At 48.5% G+C, this 20,589-nt stretch overlaps 1 protein-coding gene across 2 annotated transcripts in view; it reads right to left on the minus strand.

Moving 5' to 3' along the window:
• prex2 (phosphatidylinositol-3,4,5-trisphosphate-dependent Rac exchange factor 2) overlaps positions 1–20,589 on the minus strand; it is a gene marked incomplete at its 5' end in the record, with an annotated part of 104,656 nt that overhangs the window by 42,082 nt on the left and 41,985 nt on the right. For both annotated transcript variants that reach the window (XM_083667064.1, XM_083667063.1), the window contains 11 exons: positions 1–221; positions 3,089–3,250; positions 6,170–6,354; positions 7,468–7,585; positions 9,932–10,068; positions 12,565–12,650; positions 12,817–12,965; positions 14,157–14,249; positions 14,752–14,894; positions 16,461–16,533; positions 17,333–17,408. The exon at positions 1–221 is cut by the window's left edge and continues 2 nt beyond it. In XM_083667064.1, coding sequence (XP_083523190.1) covers positions 1–221; positions 3,089–3,250; positions 6,170–6,354; positions 7,468–7,585; positions 9,932–10,068; positions 12,565–12,650; positions 12,817–12,965; positions 14,157–14,249; positions 14,752–14,894; positions 16,461–16,533; positions 17,333–17,408 — 1,443 coding nt within the window. The remainder of the gene's footprint in view (positions 222–3,088; positions 3,251–6,169; positions 6,355–7,467; positions 7,586–9,931; positions 10,069–12,564; positions 12,651–12,816; positions 12,966–14,156; positions 14,250–14,751; positions 14,895–16,460; positions 16,534–17,332; positions 17,409–20,589) is intronic.

The following is a 20,589-nucleotide window of genomic DNA, read 5'->3' on the forward strand; positions in this document are numbered from 1 at the left end:
TGTTCAGTGGGGCGTCCTCCCCTCTCCAGGGTGGAGTTCTTCCTGTTGTCCAGCTGCACTCCGAAGGCACTGCCTAGAGACGTGGTGGTCTTGGGGTAGGACACCTCCATCACGTTGATGTGACAGTTGGTGGGGCAGAAGTCACTGCTGTGTAAGGGAGACACCTTGGTCTTGGCCTGCTTGAACGTGGGCCAGGCCCTGTTCTTCAGCACCCGCGAGAACTGAGGAGATAATGTGGGAGATGGGTGGGAGTTAGTGTTAGCATGTTAGCATGTCCATTCACATGTAGAGGACTTGTGGCTAATGTGTACTGTAGCATGGTAACAAAGCACTGAAATCCCATATGTGAAGCACATTGCTGGTGTTTTCCATTGTCCTCCATGTTTCCATATCCACCGACTGGCCAGTAAACAGGTTTGACAGTTTCCACTCCCCTCCTTTGAGTAATGGTTTAAATATTGAATATAGATTCAAGAGTCGACACAGGGACCAGAACATGTTTATGAGAATTTACAAGTGTGAGGAACTCCAAACCTAAACATGCCTATTCATCAACAGAGCCATTTATAACCCTGGTACTAGCTCTCAATCCGCCATCTTAACCGAAACCTTAAGATAACCAGCCGTGCATTATCTTTAAAGGGGCAATCTGGGATTGGTACATGCATTTTTTTTAAGTTTTAATGAATTATACAGTATATAGCCATTGATTATTGAAGAGTGTAACTCATAAATGCCTCATGACCTTAGTTCAGCTGTCTAACCCCATCAGAACTGTCTTCAGCACCTGCGAGAACTGAGGTGTTAACTAGAGATGGGTGGGAGGTAGCGTTAGCACGCTAGCGAGTCCATTCACATGTAGAGGACATGTGGCTACTATGTCCTGTAGCATGTGAATAGAGAACTAAACTCCCATATGTAAAGCACATGGCTGGCGTTCTCTAAAGAGCCATGAACATGTTGATGAGGTCTATTTATAAGTGTAAGGAAATCCAAACCTAAACATGCCTATTCATCAACACAGCCTGTGTAACCCTGGTACTAGCTATCAATCCTCCGTCTTAACTGAAACCGACCGTGCATCATCTTTAAAGGGGCAATCTGGGATGGGTACATTTTTGGGATGGGACTTTTTAATGAATTATTTATACAGTAGCCATTGAGTCTTGAACAGTATAACTCAACAGACACTGGACTGTATAGCTTCAAAACATAGTTAAAACTATAATTTTCATCTCATGGATGGCCAGTCCTTGCATCCATAGCTTTGTCTATGAATTTGATAGTGGTTACATTTCTCCAGCCCCATCACTCAGAGGTTTACCAAAAAGTGGCAGGGAAACCACTTTGTTGTTGCCTGAATCCCAGATTGCCCCTTTAAAAGGGTTATGTCGATATGCTTTACTGTACTGATTAGATGTATGGCCTCAGGCAAGTGTTATTGCTCTCTCAATTAACAGTAGTTCCTTTGATCTTATTTACAATATTCTGAATTTGTTTCAGCAAGGCTTTTCGTAGTTATACAGGACATATATACATAACTGATAAACAGACAACAACGAAAGAGACATCAATCATACTGAATGTTTGCCTGGTTCCATTGGAAAAAACTAATCATATCCACACTCTCTGTGATTTAGTTTCAGATACCCAGGCAATATGCTTCTACATTGTTTATATGAAGACAAATATCCCCTGGGCTGGACTGTGCAGGCTACACAACACCACACCAAACAGGAACATAAATCTGAAGTCCACCCAACCCTGGACTGCAGGCACAGCATCCTCTCATTCTAGGAACATTGGGTCACACTTCATTTGGACCCTCCACGATAAGACTCTACACAACGTCCATGCCTACGGTCAACTGTTTTGAGAGCAAAGGGAGGTCCTACCCAGTATTAGTATAGTGTTCCTAACAAAGTGCTCAGTAAACGTATAACAGAATACATATCATAACAATCAGGACAGTTGGTGCCTTCTTACACTGTCATGACACAGCAAGCCAGTGTTTATTGCAACTAAATGACTGTTGAAAAAAGTGGTCCAAAATGGCTGCAGGCTGGCTCATACTGAATAAGCCAGTAAATAGGGTCCAGATGGACCAAACCTTCTGCTGACCCTCTCTGGGGACCTAGGGTCTTCCCATATCCCCTGCCTGTCCCTGGTGTGGTGTAGTGGACTGGGCTGGGGATGGGGGCCCTCAGTGTCCGGGCCTCGGGGCCTCCACAGGAATGCTACAGTTGCAGGGGGGAAATTACGCAACCGGCCCTGAGTGTTCATGGCTATTTATAACCAGGCAAGTAACCGGTAATTAATCCAAGGCCCATTCCAATGAATGTTGAGTCACATCTCTCTCTCTCACGCACACACACACAAGCACATGCGCACGCACGCACGCACACACGCGCACACACATACACACTCGCACGCACGCACGAACACACGTACACCCACACACTTGCACACACTCGCACGCAGAAACACACACACACACACCCAGAGACACACACACACACCCAGAGACACACGGATACACACCACACATACATGTAGGCCATCACGCAGAGAGACAGACAGTATAAAAAGAGTGCCTGCTTGCCTAAACATTTCCAGTATCTCTCTGGTGATTACATATTTGCACAGTGCCGTCTCCCTCGTTGTTGATGTAAGTCTGCATCTTGTTTACAACATGTCACCAGTTTGATGCACCCTGACAGGTTTATTTCAGTGTTGCTAGTAAATAAATGTCCATCTAAGCAAACAGATCTTTAATAGTCATCCTTAATTTTCCCTCTCTTCTTTTTTTTCCAGTATGTGTGGTTTTAGGGCTTAGGAGGTTGATTCAAATTCAACCACTGCATGAACATTGACGGTTCTCTTTCGGTCAACTCGGTTTGACACCTCACGATGGAGATATGCACTCTAGTTTACCCTATTCGCTGAACAGTGCACATCCCCATCATGAGATATCTCCCTCATCTCCTTCAGAGAACCGGGGTTACGTACCGTACTGTAAATATTTAATGGCCGCCTGTGTTAGAGCTGCCCACAATGTACTGTAGGCCCACAGTGAAGTGCTGTATACCTTTCTGTAGTTGGTGATGCGTCTGTTGATGTGCTCCACCCTCTCGCCACACATGGCGCTGAAGCGGGCCTGCAGGTCCTCAGGGATGACATCACAGCTGGAGCTCAGCCTGCTGCACATCTGCACCAGCGTGTCATCATTCCGCGCCAACGCCTCCAGGATCTGAGAGGGAGAGAGAGACACGGTGAGCATTGACCGCTCCGTACTGTGACCTTCCCTTTGTACCCTGACCAGTAACACACTGTAGAGTCTTCTACTTTGTGGACTATTCCAATATTTACACAGACAATCCAATAAAAATGTTCACCTCACGGACTGTGTTCCCTCTCTCATTTCTGCAACACTTCATCTTCCAAGGTAAATGAAACCGAGATATAGTGAGTGGAACTGATGTGAGGAAGCTAGGCCGAGCCCTCTCTCACGTTAAAAAACAGTTTGAAACAGCATCTTCCCCCCCTGAAACACTTGGCCTTTGTTTCTTCCACATACAGAAGACAATGGTGAGTTAAAACTGTGATTAGAGTCCATTCAAACATATACAGAGCAGAGAGTCCAAAGCGGGGGGTGTGAGGAGGGAGGGAGGGAGGGAGGGGGAGAGAAAATGCACTTTGGGATGGTTTTTGACAGGATGCCCACCGGAGGAGAGGAAAAAGAAGAGGGAGGAAATTTAACAGCAGGGTGAGACGGAGGCGGAGGGAAAATAATGCGCCCAACGGCGTTTGCGATATTAAAATTCAACATCACACGGCTCCCTCAGAGGAAAGCTGGGGCTTCTGGGCCAGATGTTTGTAACAATACTGAAATTACTTTCACTTTGGTGGGATGAGAAACTACGTGACAGAAGAGGACTTTTCATATCCGATACATGGCATAAATTTGGACTTAATCCACAGTGTCTCCAGTAAGTCAGCCTTCAGTTGTAAATCCACAGTGTGTTTTAAGACATGCATACATCTGTAATCCTCTGGAATTAATCCTGAAGGATGTTTCAAGGCAATGTGGGAACAGTTAATGTAGCTGATGATCGACATGACTCGGTGCATCTTCATTGTAAACAAGGGAGTCCTCTCTCACATTTGGCAGTGAGCTGGATGAACAATGTGTATGTGTGTGTGTGTGTGTGTGTGTGTGTGTGTGCATGTGCACGTGTGTGTGAGCCTGTGTGTGTGTGTGTGTGTGTGTGTGTGTGTGTGTGTGTGTGTGTGTGTGAGCCTGTTTGTGTGTGAGCCTGTGTGTGTGTGTGTGTGTGTGTGTGTGTGTGTGTGTGTGTGTGTGTGTGAGCCTGTGTGTGTGTGTGAGTGTTGTGTGTGTGTGTGTGTGTGTGTGTGTGTGTGTGTGTGTGTGTGTGTGTGTGTGTGTGTGTGTGTGTGAGCCTGTGTGTGTGTGTGTGAGCCTGTGTGTGTGTGTGTGTGACCCTGTGCATGTGAGCCTGTGCGTGTGTGTGAGCCTGTGCGTGCGTCTACAGTACAGTGTGTGTGTAAGTGAAGGAGACACCAAATCAATCAATCTGAAAACAACATTACAGACAAACACACATTAAATATCCAACAGGGCGTAGCCACAGGAGCTAACACTGTGAGAGTATCAATCAATATCTGATAGCATCAAAACCCATCAACACAGCAGGATAGCTGAGTTAGCCAAGGCAGAGAGAGAGGTGTGTGTCTCTCCCTGTCGTCTGGCGCAATTCACAACAGCAAGTTATAAGTGGTCTTCGTTGTCTTAATAGCCAGGAAATAAAAAAAAAAGGTGTGCAAATTAGCAAGAAAATAGCCTTTTACTGGACCGGGAAGTAATACGTCAGAAAGATGAAATCCTACAATGACCATAGTGCTTTGCGCCCCCCAGCCAGCCACGGAGGTGTGTCTATATACATGTTAGTAAACACCAGTGATGGATGCATGCGCTAGCGTGGTGCTTGGATGTAAACAAACCAGGCAGTAGCTTATTCTGGAACGGTAAGCTCACTCCTCCTTGGACTGTAGTTTGTGTGAAGCTCCTTGTACTGTAGTTTACGAAACCCTGTGAAGACCCCCATATACATCACTCAGGGTACAATCCTCAAACTAGCGATACCTACTGTAGCTTTCGATCGACAGAACACATTTGGAAGCTGTTTTCACACGCCAGGTCGCACAGGTGATTTGGACGATTTTTGAGGTCGGTGAAAAACTGTGAAGTGTGCCTTTAAGGTGTGCAACCAGTGTACACTGTACAGTGTGTCTAGAGGGGCGGACTTGCTTTGGGAGTCACATGTCGCCTACTTCACACGTCGTGAACACCTCGTACTGACGCAAGATGTGCTGAGGTCGAAAAAAACAAAACACGTGGCCTTTAATTAACGTAGGCCCTGTCCATCACGCTGCCTCAGAAAAGACCCAGACATTGATCGAACAGGTGCCGCATTGCAAAGCGGGTTCCTTTGATAAGTGGGAGTACGGCTCACAATATGAAATGAAAAGCAAAGCAGTATTACATTTCACACAACGACTCATTTGTTTTCTTGGGTTGCTCTGCCTGTCGCCCTCAGAGAGAGAGAGAGAGAGAACCACTAGCTGCTTGTTTATGTCTTCATAATGTTCTCCCTCATAAACAGAGCCAGGAGTCTGAGGGGGCTAAAACACAACACCGCCATTCATCACCTGGGACGTAATTGAATTCTATTCTCTCCTCTTTCCTTTTTTCTACCGACTCTCCTCTCTTCTATTCCATCCTCCAGCCTCCTCCTAAAACCAACAAGGCCTCTGTCTCCTGTGTGATATGTTAAAGGGATAGCAAAAAGTTTGTTTTAGACTGAAAGTTCAAGGCCAACACTTACCTGAGGCACACACACACACACACACACACACACTATACACATATGCACATGCACACACGCACACATGCACACACAAACACACACACACACCACACACATTCAGATGTGTTGGATCAGATGTGTTGGTGCTGGTTCCATAGAGTAAAGCCTGTACACCATGTAGCTCTCCAGGATCTGGCTCTGTGACCACTACCACAGAGTACCACCACCCATAGTGTATGACCTGCTGGTTGTCGCCACCAGCGCCCCCTGGCCTGCAGTACCTTGGCAGTGAGGCTGAAGAATCCCTTGGGCTCCACCATCTTCTCCAACACGTGACACTTGGTGCCGGCTGTGCTGTCGTAATCGTACACCACCCCGTACTCCAGCTGGACGTTATCCACCGTCAGACTGACATGGTCCTTCTTCCCGTCGATGATGGCGATGGTGTTGAACTTGTCCATCACCTCTGTGGAACCGAGGCGTACATACAGGACAGGGATGAGTCAGGGACGTGCACATGTACACACGGACACACGTACGCGTACACAGACACAGACACACACACACACACACACACACACACACTGTCCTCTCCACCACTCCATTCGCCCGTGGTGTATGTGGTCAGTACAACGCAGGCCGGCGAGGGCGGCGGGTGGATGGACAGACCATCTAGTGGAAGTACCATTCCCTGGGGGTCTGTCTGCATGGACGTGGCCGGGCCCATGGGGGTGAATGGGAAGTTGGGAGAGAAATACCTTATATTTAGTACAGGTAATCGTGGACTCTATGTCTGGGTATGTAGTGGTGAGAGCCGTGTGTAAAGCTGACGGCAGCAGTGTCATGAACATGTTGGATCACACGTAATGATGCTCATTAAGCTTCTTAATCAACAGAGAGAGGGAGTCTTATCTCCACAGCACACCCTCTAGGTGAAACGTAAGCCTTCTCAAGTCCTTACACAATCAGCAGGGTCGTCCCAGACTGAGACTGTCAAACCATACATTATCTGAGGGTCATTTAGAGGCAGATCCTTTCCTTACAGCTTTTCTGCCCTTTCCCGCCGCAAAAATGATGGCCAATTCCAGGAACATTAAGTTTACCACCGCTGTACTAATGTGATGACTTCATATGGCCATAAATCTCCTGCTCCGGAGCTGTTTGTGATGGAAGGAGAGGGGGGATAAGGTTCCAGTTTGATTCCTTCTTCGGGGTCTGTAAATCGTCGGGGTGAATTAACACTCGATGAGCCAGAGGAGGTGAAATGGATCTCATGCTAACAAACTCCAGATGAGGTTGTTGGAGCGAAGTCTGAAGTGACTGAAAAGTGCTCTGACAGGAGACTCTGTACTCTGGACCTGGGTTACATTCACCATCACTGAGCGTGTGTGTGTGTGTGTGTGTGTGTGTGTGTGTGTGTGTGTGTGTGTACGTGTGTGTGTGTGTGTGTGTGTGTGTGTGTGCGTATGCGTGTGCGTATGCGTGTGCGTGTGTGTGGATGTGTGTGTGTGTATGTGTGCGTGTGCGTGTGCGTATGTGCGTGTGTATGTGCGTGTGTGTGTGCGTGTGCATGTGTTACCTTCCACTTTACACTCGAAGCCGTCCCCGTTCTCCTCTGCGCTGGGTTTCTGGTGGGCCTTCTGGTGGTCCTCCTGAGCACTCTCACTGTTGTTGTAAACCCACTTTATCGAGTCCTGCTGCATGAGGGACGACAACCACCACACCTGTTGGACTACGCTGGATTCTGTCATGTTCACTACCTCCCTCCTAGTCATTCTTAATGGGAAACGCTGGCGACTGACAGACAGTCCTTGATTGACTAAAAAAGACCTCTGTAGTCTATGGGACCTATATATATATATATATATATATATATATATATATATATATATATATATATATATGTTCCATATGTGTTCCTTCATAGTTTTGTCTTCAATATTAATCTACAATGTAGAAAATAATAAAAAAATAAAGAAAAACCATTGAAGGAGAAGGTGTGTCCAAACTTTTGACTGGTACTGTGTGTGTATATATATATATATATATATATATATATATATATATATATATATATATATACACACACACATACATATACACATACATACCTATATATAGTGCTGAGCATCGCAAAAAATTACCTCACAACTCAGAGTGATTGTTTTTTGTTCATTGGTTGATTTTAACAATGGGTTTGAGAAAACTGTCATTGTAAACAGTCTGACAATCCGTTGCCTATCAAGGAAACAGTTTACCAATTTGTTAGCCCCGTGTGTATGAGATTAAAGGTTGGGTTAATGTTGTGTATGGAATTCCCGGTGGGTGTGGTGTGTCAATGTTGGCCTTGGTAAAGCACAGTGACAAGCCTCCACAAACACATGGTAACATGGTCCTTACAGAGACCACAAACACAACCCATGCCAATTTCATCAACCCACTCTCCCATGCCACAGAAAAAGGCGGTGTGTGTGTGTGTGTGTGTGTGTGTGTGTGTGTGTGTGTGTGTGACAGAAACAGGTCATGTGTGTGTGTGTATGTGTGTGTGAGTGCTTTCCACTGTCCTCCACACCCCAACCCACAGAGGGCATCCTGCCAGGGCATCATGCTGTGCTCGCCTACTGCACTGTGGCCTGCCAAACACACACACACACACGCACACACACACACACACACACACTCTCCCTCACCCCTCCACTAGGGCGTTTCCCCATGCCCATGGCTGATGTAAACCAGAGCCCCTGTAGAGCTGGAACCAGGCATCGCTTCATTAAACCTCCAACCCCACTGTGGCCCTGCTCTCTCCTCCTCCACTCCCCCTCTCTCCCCCTTGTCCTGGCCTCTCTCTCTCCCTCTCTCCCTAGCCAGATCTATCTCCCCAAAGGAGGCCTGAACTGGATCTCTTCCCCCCTTCTTCCCCCTCTCCTAGTTCTACTCCCCCATATCTCCCTCTCTCCCACACCACCACCCTGTCAAAAAAACCTCTTATCCCTCCACCTCTCAACCTCTCTTCTCTCCTCTCCCCACCACATCTCCCCTTTCCACCTCTCCTCTCTTCTCCCCTCCACCTCTCTCCTCTCTCCCCTCCACCTCTCCCTTCTCTCCCCTCCACCTCTCCCTTCTCTCCCCTCCCTTCTCTCCCCTCCACCTCTCCCTTCTCTCCCCTCCCTTCTCTCCCCTCCACCTCTCTTCTCCTCTCCCCTCCCCCTCTCCTTTCTCTCCCCTCCACCTCTCTCTTCTCTCCCCTCCCCTCCCCTCCCCCTCTCCCTTCTCTCCCCTCCACCTCTCTCTTCTCTCCCCTCCCCTCCACCTCTCTTCTCCTCTCCCCTCCCCCTCTCTCTCCTCTCCCCTCCACCTCTCTCCCCTCCCCTCCACCTCTCTCCTCTCCCCTCCCCCTCTCCTTTCTCTCCCCTCCACCTCTCTCTTCTCTCCCCTCCCCTCCCCCTTCTCTCCCCTCCACCTCTCTCTTCTCTCCCCTCCCCTCCACCTCTCTTCTCCTCTCCCCTCCCCCTCTCTCTCCTCTCCCCTCCACCTCTCTCCCCTCCCCTCCACCTCTCCCTTTTCTCCCCTCCACCTCTCCCCTCCACATCTCCCTTTTCTCCCCTCCACCTCTCTCTTCTCTCCCCTCCACCTCTCTCCTCTCTCCTCTCCAGCCCCAGCCTCAGCCACCCCTGCCTCTCTCCCAACCTCCCCACCTCACCACAGCCAGTCTCCCAGAGCAGCCCCAACCACACAGTGGAGCCAGGGGTCAGTGCTGCAGGAGCCAAGACTATTATTATTCCTGTGTAATGACCCAGTCTCTCTCTCTCTCTCTCTCTCCAGAGGAGAGCATGTGGAGAAGGAGGCCCCACAGCTGGGGTTCTCACGCTCCAGCACTCTCCTCCACTCTCCTCATTACAGTTATTCCTCCTCTCTTCTTCTTCTTGACTTGACACACCTCTCCTCCTTCTTTTTCTTGACTTGACACACCTCTCCTCTCTCCTCCTCTCCTCTCCCCTCCCCCCCTCTCTCCTCCTCTCCTCTCCCCTCTCCTCCCCTCCTACCTGTGTGGGCCGTCGGTACTTCCTGCAGGCGGTCACATGGGCGATGACACTGGCGTGACTCTCCTTGCTCACGTTGATGCCGTTCACCTTGATGATGCACTGGCCGGGGTGGAGCCCAGCAATGGCCGCCACCGTGCCTGTAGGGACAACAGGGGAGAGGGGGAAGGGGAGAGGTGAAGTAGGCTATGTGTGTGGAGAGAGAGAGAGAGAGAGAGAGAGTAGTATAGAGAGAGAGTAGGATAGACAGATAGAGAGAGAGGGAGAGAAAGAGAGGAAGTACGAGACAGAGAGAGCAATGAGAGAAAAATAATGTGTGTGTCCTATGTACGTCTGGAACATGGCCACCACCTACAGACCAATCAAAAAGCAGACAGACCTGTTCCCACTATGAGCCCACGTTCATGTTCTGATTCAAACAGCATAGAACATCATTCTGTGTGTTCTGGGCCAGCTAAGTCAAGGCCCGATGCCACTGAACACAGCCAGTCAGACATCAAAAGATCCCTCCGGATACGACAACCTTCTATTTGTCCGAAAAAAAATCCCAACACCTGCCATATTCGCTTGTAGATTCCTGTAAATGTCGTTCCACTTTTCGTAAACAACCCAATTGCTAGGCAGCTGCTGGGGAGGAAGGTGAAAACAGAGTGAAGTGGTAAGTTGTTTATCTGGGGGTCTGATGGGGGGAGGGGGGGGGGAGGGGGGGCTCTCTCCTCTCATGGATGGGATGCAGACTGCAGGAGGAACTTCAAGGTTTACAGCTATCAGGAGGAAGTGCGTCGGAGACTAAATATTATTCCCCCGCTTGTTTTCATAACCTCCTATACACAACACTCCACATTTTAATCTCTCTCTCTCTCTCTCTCTCTCTCTCTCTCTCTCTCTCTCTCAAATGTGTGTGTTGCGTGTCATGCTCAGAAGTTAGGAATGAGGTGCTTCGTCTGCAGTTTTTCCACTCCTCTGCTCTGCAGGGAGACACTGTGTCGTCTCAAGCGATATCAGCTACCAAGGATAGTGAGTTCTACGCCACAAAGGTAGACGTCTCCCTAGCCAGGAGAACGGACACAGATAAACAGATAAAGGCTGGGCAGCTCCATAGTCTGTAACAGATAAAGTAGAAACGAGGTCTGTATCTTCCAATCAGGCTCTGCTGCAGTCTGGTCTGGTTCAGAGCAATGGGACATGATGAAGTACGAGATGAAGGCCTCACTAAGGCAAAGCTCCAGCCACACAGGTCCTAATCCTGCTCTAGTGTGCACGTGTGTGTGTGTGTGTGTGTGTGTGTGTGTGTGTGTGTGTGTGTGTGTAGTGCCGGCTCAAGCTATTATAGGACCCTATGCTCAAAATGTTAGAGACCCAACTCGGGGGGCTCTACATGAAGTGTGTAGTCTGCATATAGGGAGAGACAGCACTGTGTGTATGTGTGTGTGTGTGTGTGTGTGTGTGTGTGTGTGTGTGTGTGTGTGCCTCAGTGGCAGAGCCAGGATAAGGCATGTCCTATTGTGAGCCACAGAGGGGGGGAGGAGATGAGCTGGTCTTACTGCAGCCCCCCCTGCAGCCTATACATCTCCCAGCATAGACACTCATTCCTCTCACTCTCTCCATCCTCCTCCCCTCCCTCTCTCTCTCCATCCTCCTCCCCCCCCCCTCTCTCTCTCTCCCCCCTCTCTCTCTTACTCTACCTGGTCCCTCTCTTGGGCTCTCTCTGGAAATTCAAAATGTATGGCCAAAAGTTCTCTCTAACTTGTTGGAAGGCATTTCTATCTAACATTGACTGGTCTCTCTCTCTCTCTCTCTCTCTCTCTCTCTCTCTCTCTCTCTCTCTCTCTCTCTGTGTCCCTAGCTGATCTCTCCAGCTCCTCCACACTGTAGAGGCCAGGACAGAGACAATCACAACACTCAACACTTCCAAGCACTGTCAGGGCGAAAACAAAAACGTCTCCATGAAAACACAGCATGCTGCCCCCCGCATTCCACACATTCAGCGGCAATTTTTACAGGGCCCTCCTGAGTTCACTCGAGATTGGACAACATTTTGGCTCGAGGAGAAAAAAAAACAAGAATCAATTCCCTAGAGAATGGCAAGACAAGGTTGAATTGTTTTTCACATTTTTTTTTGTTTTCGATTGCCCCCCCACCCCTCACCCCCACCCCCCCCGATCTCCCACCAGCACTGACAGCGCTGCTGTTAAGATGCTGTACGGGGGGTGGGGGGGGGTGGGGGTCTGGTGAGTACCCAACACACACAGAAAAGAGAAGTGTAGAGAGAAAAAAGCAGGGAACAGTACACACACTCGCGCGCACGCGCACACACACACACACACACACAGAGAGAGAGAGAGATGAGCACATCATGTAGAAATATCCAGCCAAACATTTCTCCTAGTACATTTGACTAAAGCCGGACTGGAACCCACCACCAAGTTCCAAACAACTGGATGTGAAAGAGCAAAGCTCAGTACAGTAGCTACAGACTTAGACAAACAGGCTAGCCAGGGTTTAAACTGCAGACCAGCAGCTGCCTCCCAGCTGTGCCCCTACTCACAGCAGAGGAAACAGGGGGTGAGAGAAGGCCATTTCCTGGTGGCACGGCCACAGATGGGCAGCGAGCTGGGCCAGAGTGGCACTCTTACCTCTGCCAACAGCATGGACCACAGACGGACCGAACCCTCGTATCTGGAACCCCAGGCCATCTGCTGAGTCTGGGATCTTCACTGTCCTGGAGGGAGGGGGGTGGGGGGGGTGGGGGGTGGGGGGGGTGGCTTGTGTAAGTTTGATATCTCTTACACACAGATGCACACAAGAGGCAACCCCCAGACTCTCTCTCTCTCTCTCTCTCTCTCTCTCTCTCTCTCACACACACACACACACAGTGTGTAACTCACTCTCTGGGCTTGGTGCTGACCAGCACTCTGAGGGGACCCTTGCTATTGAAGCACTGCCTGAGGAGGCTCTCCACCTCAGAGAAGGGCCTGAGGAACACCAGGTCTCCATTGATGGCAAACAGCTTCTTCCCCAACTCCAAGCCTGCCATCTGTCACGCAGAAGAGAACACAGACAGGAGGATCACAATGAGCTCATCCCAGACACTCAGCCATATCAAACACAGCTCTCAGATTACAAATGTATACGCTGCAAACCGCTTGTGCAATAAATATTTGTGTTTATGTTAGTTGATTGGGTTTATTCTGGAGGATAGCATAAGCCCTTCATATAAATATTCAAGAGAATGTAAACGAATGCCTATGTCTTAATGTATGCTGTTCCCTGTGGAGTTATCCATCTACATTTCTCCCTCACTGTAAATCTTCAGTCGCTACGGAGACACAAGGCATGTTCCACCATTTCCTGACCGTCCTGAAGCATAGGAACAGACGTTGTTTGTTCTAACGCGAGCTCTGTGCTAGATTTTTTGACATGTCTACCCTCATCACTTGTTCTTTCCCTTTAAACTCTTTAAAGTCTTCCCCTGTCTCTCTCTCTCTCTCTCTCTCTCACTGGGATATGAGCAGCAGCCAATATCTGTGTAAATGCACAGCTGGATCTTATTGAAGATTTGGTAGTGCCATATTGGAGACACACACACACACACACACAATCAGAATGCCATCCAGCCCTGTCCACTGACGTAAAGTTCTACTTTAGGCCTGGAGAGAATTAGGGCCGAGTTCTCAGATTGATCGAGTTTCCCTTGAAACTCATTCGCTGCATTTTCATCTCCTAGATCAAAGATGCTCCACACAAAAGGAGACCTCAAAAAACGCTGGGACCGTTTTTACGCGTTCTATTTTTCGCTCTAAACCGCTAAAGAACATCAACATCAGTGTCCAATACCGTGAGGAGAGTTCAGTCCTAGAGCAGACGATACATGGTGAGGTTTACACTCTGACTGATCATCAAACCCGACTCTGACTGCAAAGGCCCCGGCTAATGAGAGCTCAACTTCTAAATGATGGCAGTGCGTTTCCAATTCACCACTTCAAAACAGAAATTCGGAGCTACACTTCATGTTAGCCCAGTCAGGACAGGCAGATAAGATAAGAACATCCCAGAGAAACTGTAGAGAAACAGGAAAACGCAGCTGGTGAGCTTGCTGACAATTACAGTGGCTTGAGTCATATTGAGGTGGGTGGGGGTGTGTGTGTGTGTGTGTGTGTGTGTGTGTGTGCGCGTGTGCGCAGTGTATGTAGGTGGCTGGTGCGCGGGGGGGGGGGGGCGACCTTACCTCTGCATGTGAGCCCTTCTCCACAAACTTGATGATGGGGACACGGTTACGCTCCTCCAGGGTGAAGCCGTACCCTCCATCACTGGGCCTTATCTGTAAACACAGCACATTTCTCACGAGTGGGCACCAAAATGAGCAGAGCAAGGCAGTCTCGCAGAGAGCACCCACAGATACTGTGACACACAGATAGCGTGGCCATGATATTTGTTTGCTCACTCTTCCGAAAAAAGAATGCTTACTGAGGTGTTAAACAAGGTTTCTCAGCAATATGGTTTCCAACAGTAAATCCTTCTCCTTCCTACCCAGTGGTGTAACTCATTGTTAACAGTTTTTTATGGTTCATTGTTGTTGACTCATAGTTTCCTTCAGATGGAGGGATGGAGTTTTTCGCCAAATCAAAACCATTGAACAACAAATCTCCCAAAAGCTGAAACTCACTTGGTTTCAGTCATTCATAATGACATGACAATGACTTGACTGTGAAAACTGTCAGTGTGCCAAAACACGTCCGTAGATTAACTCGATGCTTAGCACATGGCTTGCCCACAGTGAAAGCTCTCAGCTGTGGGTGATTAGACAGGGCCATGTCTCTCACCAGCAGGGACTTGGCGATGACATTCTCTGCTATTTTCAGATCGTGCTTCATGGGCTTGTGCTTGGTGTTTGATCCCTCCATCTCCTCATCGGCAAAGAACCGGAACAATAAAGGCTCGTCCTTGAATTCACTCTTCTCCAACACTGAGGGAGGGAAAGAGAGAGAAAAGAGGAGTGAAAGAAAGAATGAAAGATTCAACACAATTACTCCCCCTGTCCCAGAAAATAGTGTTTTTTAGCAGTCTTATCCTTGTGGTTGAATAACTACCTCTCTGTTCTTAGGTTAATGGAATAGTTTTGTGTTCATTTGTCTCTGGAATAAAATAATTGTTTCTGAACACTGGGATTATTGTACAATTCTAACTAAGTGCTTGGAAAATAATATGTATGAATATTCAGTTTGGAGATCAAACTTGAACTGTCAGGACAGTAAAGAGTCTTGTCAACAGGGCTGAGAGCGAGAGAGGCATGGTGCCGTTGTTTCTGACACACACACACACACACACACACACACACACACACACACACACAGCATTCAGAAAAAAGGGAGATCTCAGTTTGCATGGTAAGAGGGTCCTCAGAAAAGCCCGGGACAAGATTTCAACAGGTCTCCATGGCAACACAAGACCTAAACCCAGACCCTCAACTTTGAAACACAAAATACCCCCCCCCCCACACCCCATACCCCCACCAAAAAAGAAATAGAAAAACAGTTGCCTCAAAACGTTCCCCCGCTTTTCTCTCTGGCGAGATCAGATATGATGCCAATAGTTTTAACGGCCACATCAACAACAGGCCAAATTACTTATCGGCACGAACGGTGAAATTACACTGGAGGGCGTGGAAATGAAATGAAAGTTTGATGGCTGGATTCATTATGTTCCATGCATTTGCTGGTCATTTGCAGCATGAATCCCGACTGTGGGCAGTTTGGAGCCGTTACATCATGGGGGTAATGAGAGAAATGAAGATGTGAGTCAGTGTGTGTATGATGTAGAGCTTGGCACTGGGGGGGAAGCCCACTCTTATGAGGAGTCTGACTCCCGTCAACAACCCTGGTAACCGTGACAACGGACCATTTATACTTGGACTGACAAACATCCGTGCGTTCACCAAGTTCTCTGAGCTAAAGCAAACCATGCACACACACTGAGCCATGCCTGATCTCCTGGTCACACACACACACACGCTCGCTCGCTCACACGCACACACACAATCACACACACGCAGACACACACACACACAAAATGTAAGCGGAAAATAGCAGTTATGAACATTTTAGCAGCCAAATGGAAAATGTTGCGTGAAAAAGGAAGTACACAGTTGTATTCTAAAGGTCCCAAAGTGATTGTACCCGGTTAGTGTAACGAGCCTCCAACAGTGCATTTAACCACATACACACTCATCAGCACCGCTGGCCAGTACTTCTGTAAAGACTCAGGAAAAACTGTGACATACAACACCAACTACAAGCCTATTAGAACAGTTAGCAGCGGCGTAGTGCTGTGAATCAAGTCAATTCATGATTCAAGTCAAAGCAGTAAAATGTAGAACTACTTTAGTGACGTACCGCTCAGAGGATGGGTGACCAGGGCCAGGGTTTAGAGTCTATGTTCTACAGGGCGTGTGTGTGTGTGTGTGTGTGTGTGTGTGTGTGTGTGGTATCAGAGGTTTGATAGTCAAGGACTTCAATGGTGGACTGTGTCGTACCGTGATGCATGAAGCCATTGTCACACAGCTCCACCCCCAAGATTAATGCTTCTTCTCTCGTCCTGCAGTCCCCCTACAGAAGAAAAGAGAGAGAGAGAGAGAGAGAGAGAGGGGAGACAGAGTTGAGAGACAGGAAAAAGAGAGACAGAAGTGAGGGGGAGAGAATGGAGAGAGTGGAGAGAGGAGAACAAAGCACATTGTGTGTGTTTAGAGAACGGCCAAAATGTCACACTCACACCCTCCCTTTGTTGCTGCGTCCAAAAGGCCCACAGACAGACAGACATCAGACCGAACCACACCAAGCTCATTCACAAACACATAAAACACCGCTGACGTCTAGACATCCCAGTGTGACAACTCTTGAAGTCACACTGAGGAGGAGAAAGCCATTCCTCTGACCCCGGTCACGGTCACTCTCTCCCTCACACACACACACACACACACACACACACACACACACACACACACACAAACACCAAGTCTGGAATTGATTCCATTGTAAAACACGACGTTTCATTTTTCCGTTGCATATCCTGGACGGGGACTCTCAATCTGTAGACCTCAAAGCCTCGTGTCAGGAGCAATAAAGATCTTCCGTCTAATCAATGCGTTGTTTCTGTTTCCCCCCCCCCCCCTCCCCCCCCCTCTCTCTCTCTGAGCTGAGGTCTCGGTTGGGCTGCGGTTTGTTGTCTCAGTCTCTTTCCTCCCGCCGCATATTTGAAGTGACCGGCCTGTTATGACAACAGCCACTTTCCTCTTCCTCTCCTCCTTTCATCCTTTCATCTTGGAAATGTGTTTCCAATATGCATACGCTGTACATGGCTAATATACAATAACATGTGAAGGAGCAGAGAGGTGGGTGAGAGTCTTACCTGTGCAATGAGCCAGTCTATCAACTTGTTGGCCATCACCACCGATTTGTACGTTCTTAAATGGTAGTCCTTATCCCTGGGTGAACACAAGAGCAGAAAGACTTAGGGACGTTTCACGCCTTCGAGGGTCATACAACAACCTGACCTGTGACCTATGACCTATCACAACTTTGGTGAAACTTTGGGCCACAAATGTTTAGCATTCCCTGAATGGATGTCATGCAGACACAGACACAGTGGTGTACTTTTAGAGGGTTTTTTTTGTCTGTCTGTTTTTTTTTCCGAATTTGATCAGTGTGGGTCACTTTTCAAGTATAAGGCAATGACATCATGAATCATAGTAGAGTTTCTATCAGTCATTAGCAGCCAAGAGGATTCCTGGTTCAGAGGCAAGGAGAGGCTCTCTCCCCCAGTTTGCCCCTGTGTTTCCCTAGGCTGTTACATGGGACGTTGTTACTGTGAGTGTTGCTGTTACCACACTGACTGAGTCACCGGACCGGACCGTGCCAGACCCTGGGAATGCACTCTGAAATGGAGCGGTGATTTTCCCATGAACACAGGGGTCTCCCCGGGGACACATAGGGGCCGGCCGTAAGGCAGGCAGAAGGGCTGGAAAGTCCAGGACCACCGCAACACACACATACCACAGGCCATACACACACACGCACATGCACGCATGCACACACACGCACACACAGACAAACCCCACACCACACACACACACGCAAGCACACGCAAGCGCAAGCACACGCACACACACACACGCACACACACACGCGTGCACATACACACACCAAAATCCCACACCACACACAAACATACACCCTAACAAGTCTAAAATGACATGCAGGCTAACATCCAATCTCCCCAGAACATGGAGTGTGAGAGGGCAACCGTTCCATGTAATGGGATGTTCCATTGCATAACCGTGTCTGACAGCCTGGTCTGGTCCATAATGAGGCGGGGGGTGTTGGTATTCACTAGTTAGGCACGTTGTTCTCCTGTGCTATGCCCAAAACCAACGGGATCAGGGGGCAGAAGGCAGGCTGCTTTTACTCTGAATTGGAGAGGGGCCGGGGAGGTAAGGAGGGGTACACAGAGAGGCTGTCAGAGTGAAAAATGAGAGGTAAACAGTGGTCCAATGGGCAGCCATATGCTTGGCATAAGGGCAGCGCCAATCTGCAGAGTAAGTGGCTGAGAAGAGGGAAAGGTCAACGAGGACTTTTACTGTAGCTTGCCTGCTGCTCTCTGGATAACAATCGGGGGAGGTTGGTTAACCCTTCGAGGGCAGCACGACTGTGGCATACAGTATGTTACCCTTGGAGGAGCGTTCGAACTCAATCTACACTCACTGATGACATCACAAATAGGGAAAAATCCCCCCCCCATCTTTGGAAAATGTTCAAATCTATAGATATTGTGTCGTTTCTAACTGCTTTGTTTCTGTATCGCATACAAAACTAGGTTGTAAAATGTATAACAAGATAAGACATTTAATGTGTGACCTTCATGTGTTTGTGGCCTGCCAGTTCAAACGTGTATCATAATCACATCACTGTGTGTCTTGTCATTAGACCCTTTCAGAGTGTAACTACAGTACAGGCGTGGGTGGTAAGCTTGAAGGAGAGTACTGTACAATACTCTAATCTGGGCAGTAAGATCGCACTGTGGGGGCAGATTCACAGCTTTCTTGTGGGGAAAGCGGGGGCGTCAACCACCATCAGAACCCCCCCCCCCTCCCCCACCATCCCCCGTCCCCCCCCCAGCACCTCTCTTCTCTGCCAGGAAATTCCACCTAATTAGGCAGGGGCTGCTCCAATTAGAGGCATGGCATTCCCAGGCCCAGGGACGCATTGTACTGGGCCCTCAATGAGAATGGCGGAGATACTCTTAACACACACACACGCGCACACACACACACACACACACACACACACACACACACACACACACACACACACACACACACACACACACACACCACTCTAACTAACACACATGCACAGACACACACACACACACACACAATACTTTTTAGCTCAAGGCTTTGGCTTACCTTGCACTCAATGCTCACACGCACACACACACACACACACTGACACACAGCCAAGCTTTTATCCTGTCTTCATCTCTCTGAATCTCTCTCTAAACCACAGCGTAGTCCTTGATCGGCCAGTGTTTGCGTGATAGCACTGAGTTAGCTGTACTTGCATAGAGTATTGATGGGATCACTAGCCCCTGCAGCTACAGTCTCATTGGGGTTAAATGAAAGCAGTGCTATGGGCCACCGCCCATCTAACACTAATATTGAACCTAGAACAGTGCCTCTGTGGTGTGACACATTAGCAGAACATACCTCTAACGTTGTTAAAACAACAGAATTCAGGCAAACAACGCCAAAAACCAAAAGCATGCCGGCAAATCGCCTCAAACAAAGTGTGCATTCACTCACTGTTAAGAAACGGGCCACTTCGTTTACTGTGGTGAAGCCCAAGCGGTGCCAAAACCCCCTAAATTGCACCTGTTTTACATTTGGGTTTTGGATACAATTGTGAAAGCATATTTGTGAAGCAGGGGACTGTTGGACTGCAACGCATGCGTTTACACTAATCCATGCGCCTGCAGTCAAAGATGTGGCTACTGGGATATCAATAGTGAGGCGTACAGCTTCATCACCCAATACGTTTATCCTTAGGGGCTTCACGCTATATAGCGTAGTCGACAGCCGCAGGCCCTATTGATTGTTTGAAAAGCAGCGCCATCAACTGTTGTTGAAAGCCAAAACGACTATTTCAGATTGATATGTGGAAGCATCGCGAATCGATGTGCGCTTACCACAGCAGCGCTAACGCGACAGACCACCAGATCAATACAGACGGCCATGCTACATCGGTCACACATAGCCCACTAGTTTCAGCTCTATACATTCCGTTTGAAAGCCCCCTCTCTACGGGCCTCACACAGACATGGAGTCTGTCTTTGTGACTGTGATGAATGGATTCAACAGCGTGACCCAAACATGTCAGGGAAAAGACAACATGATGGTGGTGGTGGTGGTGGAGGAGAAGAAGAAGGAGGAGAAGGTTTCCAGAGAGGGCCCAGTGCTCAGAGGCTCAGTCTTAGTCCATGTCTCGGGCGTTAGAGACTGGGTAAAGAGGCCCTACTGTAGCTGCCACACTAACCCTAACCCGCCGTGCCAACTCCTCCGATTCTCCTCTTCCTCAAAAACAATGACTTCATAGTTCATCTTGTTATGT

The sequence above is a fragment of the Argentina silus genome (genome assembly GCF_951799395.1).
Source record: "Argentina silus genome assembly, chromosome: 1".
In the NCBI taxonomy this organism is placed as follows: domain Eukaryota; kingdom Metazoa; phylum Chordata; class Actinopteri; order Argentiniformes; family Argentinidae; genus Argentina; species Argentina silus.